Source organism: Danio rerio, chromosome 6 (genome assembly GCF_052040795.2).
Source record: "Danio rerio strain M-AB ecotype USA chromosome 6, GRCz13ab, whole genome shotgun sequence".
Taxonomy (NCBI): domain Eukaryota; kingdom Metazoa; phylum Chordata; class Actinopteri; order Cypriniformes; family Danionidae; genus Danio; species Danio rerio.
In genome coordinates this window covers 26,268,988-26,280,088 of record NC_141026.1, presented here as the reverse complement: position 1 = coordinate 26,280,088, position 11,101 = coordinate 26,268,988, and the positions used below count along the sequence as shown (strand labels likewise).

Genomic DNA, 11,101 nt, shown 5'->3' with positions numbered 1-11,101 from the left:
TTTGCCTATTTTATTACTCAACCTTGAGATGACAGTATGGAATATTGTAAACATGTTCCATTTTATTTGTATGTTCAGCTTGAAACAATAAAAAAAGTTTTTGCCAGTTTGTTTTTTTAGCAGAAAACATGCGCATAAATTGTAACATCATTTTTGTACAGTAGGCGGCAATGCCGAGCAACACCACGAAACAATAACAAGCAGAAGAATTACCGGATATCCGGGAGTGTTGCATTGTGGGGTTCGTTTCGTTGATCGCTAACCGAGCGGGTGAAGTAATGAATTAATAGATTTGGGTGCTTAAAACATTCCTCCCCGTGCTTTAGTCTAATAAGCGCGGGATCTGTTCAGTTACCCGGGCGGCTCGAGAATGAATGTTTGGAGTTGAATCATGATTATAAACGTGCACAGCAAAAGCAGCAGCACTGATGTGTGGATGTGGAGAGTCAGCGTAAACTGATCAAACCGAAAGGTACCGACTCTCATCCTCCTCCCTTCCTTGTGCCAAACACTCACAGTCTTTCCGACGTCTTCGGATTTTCAAATGTGTTCACGTGTGTGTATTCCCAGCCTTTCGTGATCTGCTCCGAGAAAACCGACCGCACCATTTGAGTCTCCACACAAAGCCGCCGCTGCTGTCGGTGTTTTATTATCAACAAAGCCGTTGAGCCTCCTCTCTGGTTTGACTCCTTCAAACACAGAAGCGTCTCGGCTGCTCATCCCTCATGGCATCTTCTTCGGGGAACGACGATGATCTGACCATCCCGAGGGCGGCGATCAATAAAATGATCAAAGAAACGCTTCCCAATGTGCGGGTAGCGAACGATGCCAGAGAGCTGGTGGTAAACTGCTGCACAGAGTTCATTCACCTCGTCTCATCAGAGGCCAACGAGATCTGCAATAAATCAGAAAAGAAAACTATATCCCCGGAACATGTTATAAACGGTCAGTATGTCACTTCTGTTCAATGCTGTGAGATTCCAACAACAAATTGTTCGTTTCTGCACTTAATTCATTCAAAGCTTTTGTAATAAGGCGAATCGTTTATTCAGAGTTAAAGTAACGTTACTTATAGAGGTAAAGTTAGTTTTATATTCGCACATTCGTTCATTTAGCAGTCCCTATATTGTTTACCATCCTGCCTTGAATATTCAATCGGAATTAGCATGGAATTATGACTTCTAAACAACATTTACACTCTAAATTCAGTGTGAACAGTGTTGTACTTTAATAGTCATTTGCTGCTAATATGATTTCCCTATTTAGAATTAGCAAAGAACACTTTTCTGAAATGTTATTATTAAGTAGAATGTCTAAATATATCCAAATATAAAACCAACTTTACCTCTATATACTACTTTTGATTCTGATTGTATGATGAACATTCTAAGGTGTGCAATTATTTTCAGTTTTCAATTATTTAAATGGCTAAAGCAGTTCCAGACAGCATTATAGTTCAATATCATTATGCTGAATGGTTTCACAAGCTGCAAGTGTCACAAATCAAATAATGAGTTGGTATGCACAAGACTTTAGTAGTTTAACACACAAGAGCTGTTTTAATGGAAAAAACCTCTCAAATGTCTTAAATTACGTCTTTCAGTCTGGAAACCATAGTACAAGTGGAATAATTTACTCTGGTTTATTCATTAAATTAGAAAATAATACACATCTGCTTTGCATTGTGGCCGCATCACCACCTTGGTTGTGCATTATTTTTGAATAATTAAATACGCATGGGCTGGTATAAGATTCTGACTATATGATAACCTTTGATAAAAATTTCACGGTTTCATGGTATTGTGATTACTGCTCTATAATAATATATTCTTTTTAAATGTCGGGGTAAAACAAAACAAAAAAATCCCTTTTGAACACAATATATTTTATGTTATGAAACATTTAAAATATTCTGGAACAGTAAACTTCAGACTAAATAATTCAAATGAATCATTGACTTCTGCTGTCTTCACTTATGTCAAAAACACATTTGTTTTTACAGTTAAAAACAGCATCTTTGGATATCTTTTATGCTGGACAAACTGTTGTCCTAAAAAAGCAAGAAAAATGTAAACAAACAATCTTACACATCAACTTTGCAACAGTATTGCAAAAAAAAATTGATGGTTTTAAAACCTTTACTTTTTCATACCGCGGTATACCTTGAAAATGGTTATCATTCTATGCCTAAATTCAATGGTCTATTGTAAATTATTCCTTATACAATTGGTCTGCAAGTGGTCTTGAGACGCTTGAAAATAAATGATGCGGTGGTTTATGTAGGACTGGGCAGTATGGCCATGTTAATAGGCTAAAATGTAAAGTCAGTATCAATAATTATCACAAAAAATGTCTATTTCTTTAGTTTAAGTGCAGATGTTAGCCTCTGGGAGGAAGTTCCAAAAACCAGAATAGTAAATTGTAAAACTAATTTTTATTGTCAAAGATGACAAACATCCAACCTAATGAGCAAGACCTTTTAGCATGTGAACATACAAACAAACTCGAGCAGCTGTTTGTGCTAATGGATAAACAATCTATGTTGTGCAAAGGAACAATGCAGTTATGATATGCTAATGTATTCCACTTATTATGTTAAACATTTATAATGTGTTGTTTTACAGAGGGAAAAATTATTACAATAAATATGGTTTTATCGCCAAGCCCTAGGTTTGTGGTGAGAAAACAATTCACCTTAAAGGGTATGATAAGATATGTGCATATAGACAAAGACTATAGACTACACAACCTGTCACTCGTATAGTTTCATGGTGAATGAAGCCCTGCCTTCTAGTACAGGAGCCAATCAGCTATCGCTATTCTATATCAGCTATGCTATAGACTATAGACTAACTCCCTCTGTGGGAGGGATTCAGACCAGCCATGAGTTTCTGAAGATTTTGTGTGATTAGAACGTTTTAGAACTAAAACTAAAGACACCGTTATTGTTTAATTTTATTGTAATTCCTAATATGAAATTTAATCCTAAGCTTGGCAAGCAATTTTGGATAATTGGATGTTTCCATATTCAGACAGAATGCCTGAGCATAGTGCCCAAGAGGCGTTTCAAAGATGGCTGCAGAGTGAACTGACTTGCCTTAAAGAATAGGTCTCAAACTGGTTTCCTGGAGGGCCACAGCTTTGCACAGTTTTGTTTCAACCCTAATTAAACAGCTGATTAAAATAAACAAGGTGTTCAAGACTACTATAGACTATTAAGCAGGTGTGAGTTGGAAGTGGTTGGAGCTAAATGATGCAAAGCTGCGGCCCTTGAGGAATTGAGTTTTGGACACCCCTGACTTAAAGGGACTTTGATATAGAATAGCGCAGGGGTTCTCATACTCTATCCTGGAGATCCGGTGTCGTGCAGATTTTAGCTCCAAAAAAAGGATGTTTCTAGAAAGCCTATTAAGAGCTTGAGTAGCCAGCCCCATTAGATTTGGGTTGGAGCTAAAATCTGCAGGACACTGCACCTCCAGAGCCAAGATTAAGAAGCTCTGGACTGTTTTTACAATCCTGTTTCTTGTGCCCACTGAACTGCACGTTTCTTATGGTTTTCTTTTCACTTCAGACACTTGTTCTTATTTGACAAGTTCCCTGCAAAGTGGACTTTAGAGGATATTATGCCATGTTTTATTTTTGAAGACAGCATATATATTTTATTCAAAGGAAGTTTCAATGTGTGATATGTAAATGTACAATATATTTATGTAGGCATGTCACATCTCAAGTAAGAAGACTCTGCAGGCATTTAGGCAATGCTATTGTGCAAATCTGTGAATGAGTGTTCCGAAGTGAAATAAATGTATTTTGTGGTCAGGTAGAGCTCAATGAAGAAAAAGCGAGTAGGGAGTAATGCACACTGTGTGGAGACCTGTTAATTCTAACATGGTTGATGCATGGAGCTTATTTAACGAGCTGGTTATCAAGATCAGGTGTGTTAAATAAGAGTATGCAAAATGTTCGGACTGGTGGGGCACGGGATTGAGAAACACTGATTTAGACTAGCTGATATGAGCTTAATCTTCAAATTCAACCTTGAAGAAATTGATACATAGTAAAAGCAGTAACCCCTTTCCCCCCCAAACAATACACATGGTCTACAAGTGAGAAAATTGGGTAAAACAAATTTGATAAACACCTGAACAGTGTTTTGTCGGAACATTACAGAATATTTAGGTCAGTTTGTTTAAATTATGAAGTGAGAAATCAGCATTTAACAAAACAATGTGGCTGTTAGCACTCATTTTGAGCACGCCAGTAAAGTCATGCTTATTTTTGTTGAACGTTATGCAGATGATTGCTATTAAAACTGCATAGAATGGAGAAAACTGTCAGTCTTGCTGTTAATTATAATTTTACATCAAATTCTACTGACAAGCATCTCTGTATTGATTGTTTCTACTTTTGGAAATGAACTAGAACAAATTTCCTAGTCAAACTACATGCAGTTTTACATAACTGCCGGAGAAAATGTTGTTGGGAAGGTGTTTACCAGCTGAAGCAAATCTTCTGGGAAGTTTACAATGACAAGCTGCTTTGGCCTCATAAAGCAAATACCACACAAACTCTGTTTTGACCTGATTTATTTTTTGCCACATCAGTTTTTCAATTTACTTCACTTAAAGTATATCAAAGCCTTTAGTTCGAATCTCAAATCTTTGACCAACTGTATCAATGTCCACAATATTCAGTCTAAAATAAGTTATTTTTCACTTATTCTAAACCTATTAGTTTTGTCAACTGAATGCAAAAATCTATTTTTTAAAATGTTGGTAACCGGTAGTCATTAGCTTCCGTAGTTTTTATATTTTCTTACTATGTATATCAGTGGCTACTAGTTACCAAAATAAATAATATACATCACAGAGGGTGGATTGAAACAGCCTTTTAACTAAGCAAATTTTATTTTTATTTTTGTGTGAACTATCCCTTGAAGTTCGCTTCTACGGAGCATATGGATGGATGTAATTGTTTTCCTGTTCTGAAAAATTTTTTTAGTTTACTGTAGTTACAATTTTTCACTTAAATATACTTTTGTTCTTAAATAACATTATATGTGTTCATCTTTTTTAAGCACTGGAAAGTCTAGGATTTGGGTCATACATCGCAGAAGTAAAAGACGTTCTGCAGGAGTGTAAAACTGTAGCACTTAAAAGAAGAAAGGCCAGCTCTCGACTAGAGAACCTTGGCATTCCCGAGGAAGAACTTCTCCGCCAACAACAGGAATTATTTGCTAAGGTAAAAATGCATGCCGAATGGTTAATTCTAAAGCTTTTACTCTTAGCTTAGCAGTTGGTGCCTTCTCGTATTTTTTTTTTTTTTTTATGCAAAAAGGTACACAAATTACATTAAATCATCAGTGTTGCCAACTTAGTGACTTTTCAGACCCCCTTAGCGGCAAATATTCCAAAAAAAAAAAAAAAGCGACTAACAAAAAATCTAGCAACTTTTTTTGGTGTTACTGGAGATTTTTTATGGACTCTTAAGCCTAGTTTACACTTAAGGATTTTAAGCCTGATTTGAGCCCGATTTGATAGTTAACGAGCTTGCTGACAGATCGGACTGTGATCGGAAAAAAAAAATTCCTGGTGCTCGGCGCTCTGCAGTCTTATGTATGAACTACTGAATAACGGATCAAAAAGGCTTGCTGACACCTCGCAGACAGAAATACAATATCTAGCATGCTGAATATTCCAGAGCAGTCGGCCGACTCGACCCCACGCGCGTTCATATGAAGTGATGAGCTGCAGCCAATGAGGGAGAGCATATCAGCATGAGCTGAACGTGTGCTCAGGAGCTCAACAGAAATGTCTGTGATTGGCCAGAATGGGCATCGATGCACTCGCTTCATTTTGTGTTAACACAGACACGAGAATAGGCTGTAATAACAGTGGAACTAGAATTCTGTAACTGGATCATTGCTTTTTCTGTATACTGGTCATTCTGACCATTTTCATATAAAACATCATATTGTCACATCATATTTACATTCTAAACTTCTTTTGAGATATTAAAATTAGCCTTTGAATGCCTGTCAACATTTTCACACCATTACCCTAAACTTTCATTTTTTTTGGTAATACAGCTTATAAATATTTAGTTAAATACTAGAACACGCAAAGGTCTGGGCCTTCATTTTCACTTTCAAACAGAAGCAATTTCATGACACAGAAAATGCAGTTTTGAAAGATATATCTGGAGTTTTTGCAAGCAGAAAGTTATGTTTATGTTAGAAGGAAGTTGCTAGGCAAAAAATGCATTTATATTTACAGTCACAGTGAAAAGTAACTGGCATGCATGCAGTCATTTTGACCTATATGGTAATTAAAGGTAGAAATGCTCAGTTCTTTACTGTTTTGTCAATTAAAAAAATATCAATGTTAAAAAAAATACACAGATATTTAGGAAATGTCTAGGTGTTGAGGATTTGTTAGTTTTTTTTTTTTCAGAGTTATTAAATTAAAAAAATGAAAAATTCTGTGTCTATTCACTTGAACCTTGCAGATGAGTTATCAATCTGCTCAGCTAATTGACTATGTTTTTAAATGCTCCCTTGGAAACTTGAAACGCTGTCAGTGATGTCATCAGCACACTAGCAGCCAGTGGTGTTCATTTTCTTTGCAAAGTTAGTCAAACCGATCTGCTTCTCCATTGTTTTAAATTTAACAATTAAATTTGGCAGTTTTTTTTTTTTCTTTTCTTGTTCACAATCAGAGAGATTTTAGTGAGTTTCTGAACTTTTGTGAGTTTATTATGTCTGGGAGATTACTGCAAATTCATTATACATCTCTATTGATATACTGTATTCAAACAATACATTTAGTTAAATTGACATATATTGCACATATAAAGCCTAGTGCAAATATAAATAACCTGTTATTAACCATAGACTGCTAAACAAAAACTACTGGACGTGATGATGTCAGTAACATGCAAATTGATGTATTTGATGTAAGCAGAGCTTAGCACATTTTCATTGAAAATAGTTGGCAACACTGTAAATTGCCTACAAATTGAATAGACAATTTGTCATCATATTTGTGTAACAAGCTTTCACATGGCTTTTGATGAGTGTTGCTGTGTTTTAGGCACGGCAGCAACAGGCTGAACTGGCACAGCAGGAGTGGTTACAGATGCAGCAGGCCGCCCAGCAGGCACAGTTAGCTGCGGCTTCGGCCAGTTCCACTCAGCAGGCCGGATCTTCCCAGGATGAAGATGAAGAGGACGACATGTGAATCCTGGCAGGCTTTGGCTGAAGCACACGGATAGATTTACAAATTATATATATATATATATATATATATATATATATATATATATATATATATATATATATATATATATATATATATATATATACATATATACATATATACATATATATGTATATATATATATACATACATACAGACATGTACTGTCTCCCACACACAACTCAGCCCTCCGTAAACCTTAGCAGAGAAGAAGCTCTGCAGTATTGTCTCCTATATAAACTTTTAAAATCCCAGATCAGCAGTATAAACTGACGGTTTAGAAGCAGTCATGGGTCATCTCCTGTGATTCATTTTTGTTTTTATTTTTTGCTACGTTCACGTCAGTTCACTTGTTAACTAGAATCATTAGCTCTTGAAACTCCAGTTATTTTTTTGTGATTTAATTAAAGCCAGTTGTCATAAGTTTCTTTGTGTATGTGTGTGGGAAGGATGTTTAGTCATGTGATGTGGCTGTGACACGAGGCACGCCATTGGTTATATACAGGAGCTGGCGTTTTGAATCGCTGCGTCCTGTTTTAGGTGACTTGCGTATTTCTCTTATATTTGTCTTTGTAAAATAGCTTAAAGAGACACAATTGGGGAACATTTTTGGTAACTGATTTTTACAGCCGTTCATCCCCACTTCTGTATTTCTCTTTGTTCTGCTGAGCGATATCAGAGAACGTGATTTGTAATGTAGGATGTTGCATTTTGGTTCGTTTTTTTTTTTTTTACTTTCAAGTGAGGATAAAGATGATGTAGATAGGCTTTTACCTGCCCTGTGTTCAGAACAGTATTCCGAGGAAAAGATTTACACGTGCAGAATAATATCTGTCTCATAGTACCAAAGATAGATGAAACTATGAAAAAATAATTAACAAATCAGTCACCGGATAGGCTTCAGAAATCTGCTCATGGTATTTGTTCTCTATATGACATGAGAGCGTTTAATTGCAGACATCACTGAGCTCTCTGTAACTCACACTTTGTACAATTTTTTGATAGCAGATTATGTTTTGTTTTTTCCAGGTGCAATGTGTAAAAGTTGTGAATGTGTGGTAAATTCATATCTTGTGATGACTGGTATGGTGTAGTTGAGAAACGTATTCACATGCCTTTGCAAAAGCTGTATTCTCTAAGCAATAAAGTCAACCCATTTTATAGACAGCCTGTTTTTGTGTATTTTTTATTAATATAAATTCTACGCTAATCTCACAAGTTGCAAATTGTAAAAAAAATAAATAAATAAATTGGAAAATTAGCGATTACCAAAACATAATTTTAACACTGGAAGTTAAATGCGCAAGGCGAAACATGTTGAATTCAAAATGCACACAAATTACAGGGAGAAATTATTTGGAGCTGTGACTATTTACAAATGCATAATCGAGTCAGTTTGGCCATAATATACACGACCAATCAAAAGATTAGGGTCAGTAGATTTTTCAATATTTTAAAATAATCTTATCCTTATCCGTCTTTTGGATGAAACATAAAACTGAAAGGTCATTAAACTCTTTGTGGTTATTAAAAATCACATGGCACTTTTCGTAAAAAACATTAGGGATGTAACCCCAGTGTGCTGGCCAAAATCCCTCAATCAGCCCTTACGATCATGGGCTCCTTATCATTTCAATCACCGAACTGGCTCTACCACTGTTTCTCCACTCCACCTACAGCTGGTGTGTGGTGAGTGCACTGGCGCCGCTGTCCTGTGGCTGCCGTCCAAGTGGATGCTGCACACTGGGGGTGGTGTAGAGAGGGTCCCCCGCTCATGTATGTGGAGCTCTTTGGGTGTTTGGCCATACACAATTAATGCAGTACAAATTGTAAAATGTTATCGCACTAGAAAATAACTTTAAAATTAGTTTATAATTTAATAATTTATTCCAGTGATTTTAAAGATGAATTTTCAGCTTAATTTTTCCATTCTTTAGAGTCACCTTATCATTTAGAATTCACTCTAGTATTAGTTATTATTCTTATTTTTAATGGTAATAGTATTAAAAGCAAAAATGACTGGAATAATCATTTAACTTGAACAAATGTTTTTAATTAAATGTAAAATTTTAATAAACATTTAGCCTTTTTTAAGTTTAATAAATGCCGCCTTGATGAACAGAATAATTGACTTAAAAAAAAAAAACTTACCCCAAACTTTTGACTGCTATTGTATATAGGGTAACGTCTTTTAGATACAAAAAACACACAATAGAAAATCATCATACTCTTTTGAAATAACTACATTATTTGTAATATAGCATGAAATGAAATCACATCCAAAATAAATTGTCTTTCATTTGAAATGTTTTAGTAGCCTCTACATTTGCCTCTACAGTTTTACCCCAGTCTTTTTAAAGTCTCTTGAAAGCAGGGTGTAATGTGAATAAGCGTAGATATTTTCACAGGCTATGATGATTTTCTAAAGGCACTGTATATCAATGACAGTATTTGAATAGTAAATTTAATCATGGGTGGTTTGTTTGACTAGAAATGCAACAGTATAAAAGAGTTATGAGAGTTTTATTGTATGATAAGCAACTAACGTTTTTATTGCTGCCAACACTAATTTAACTATCGCAAGAACAAAACTAATGCAGAAAATTGTAATCCCTCATACTGACCCCTCTGTGAACTGGGTGGTGTTCGTATGGTACGTATGGTATCTCACCGACAGACGGCGCTCTTGTAAACATAATTGAGACGAGCGTCCTACTATTGCGTAGGCCTGTTACATTAATATTAATCACGCCAAGGTGACGTTCTATCGGTGATTTGCTAAATAATTTTCTCTTTAACGCTATCGTCTTATGTAAACAGACTCTACTGGAAGGTTACCAGGCAACATCAGTAAGGTTGAATTAATATTCATAAGCAACTGTCTCTGCCATAGTAGATTTCGTAAATGTCTTATGTGGACGCGTAACGGAGAAACTGTTGCGCTCCAGCGTTCCCACCATTCTGCTTTATTTTACGCGTAACGTTATAGAAGTAAAGGGTCGGTTTCTGAGTTCGACTGTTTTAAAATAAAAAGGTAACGTTAGTTTTGCAGAACATTCAAGCCAAGAATAAAACAGTTCATGAGGTGACAGTTACAAGGAGAACTTTATTGTGAAGAATTGCCATCGACAGATCGGTTTATGTTGGCAGCAGCACGGGTGCTTTTCTTTTGCCGTTTGCTTCTCCCCACTAACTTACACCCACTGAACTGAGCTACGGTAAGTGTCAAAATGACTGAATGTATTGTGTGTTTATTTCTGTTCTGCCTTACTCTCATGAAGTGTTATTTTGTTCAGAGGAAATAATCGTGTACATGTTTGTAAACACGGTTGCACGCTTGATTTGTGTGCGATAGTAGGCAATATTTTGATCTTGGTGTAGTTTGATAGTTGCTGTTCCCAAAAAATGAATATTGAACAGATGATAAAATGATTACAATTGCAGCAAACGTTAATATGTTATTCGAAGCATAATGTCTTGCAAACTTTACATTGCGAAATGTATTTTTGCCAGTTTAAGATCAAATTATCTTTAGAATACACCCGAACGTATGGTGAGTTGATCATCGTTGTTCTGCTGTAACAAATCAAAATGAGACAAATCACAGGAAATTCAAGAACATATTTCATGTCATCCAGAAGAAAGCCAGAACAGACTCGATCATGACGGATATAGATCTGTAAACTTGTAAAAGACTTTGTAAATTGATCTGTTAAATGCAGGCAATTCATTTCAGGTTAGACAAGCTATTATAGATATTCTCATAAAGAGATTTAAAAAAGCTAAGCAATGTTAGGGTTAATTTTTAATAAAAAAAAAAAAAAATATATATATATATATATATA

General features: G+C 35.5%; 2 protein-coding genes across 4 annotated transcripts in view; both read left to right on the top strand.

The window, feature by feature from the left end:
* The first annotated feature begins 221 nt into the window (after positions 1 to 221).
* On the top strand, positions 222 to 8,423 carry dr1 (down-regulator of transcription 1). 2 transcript variants are annotated; one of them, NM_001441642.1, is given in 4 exon segments: positions 223 to 472; positions 571 to 945; positions 5,078 to 5,241; positions 7,092 to 8,423. In NM_001441642.1, coding segments are annotated over 3 exon segments (531 nt in total). In that variant the 5' UTR covers positions 223 to 472; positions 571 to 725; the 3' UTR covers positions 7,239 to 8,423.
* Positions 8,424 to 10,157: 1,734 nt separating this feature from the next.
* gng12b (guanine nucleotide binding protein (G protein), gamma 12b) overlaps positions 10,158 to 11,101 on the top strand; it is a 164,380-nt gene continuing 163,436 nt past the window's right edge. For both annotated transcript variants that reach the window (XM_087257203.1, XM_087257204.1), the window contains exon 1: positions 10,158 to 10,474. The gene's annotated coding sequence lies outside the window, so the exon portion shown is untranslated. The remainder of the gene's footprint in view (positions 10,475 to 11,101) is intronic.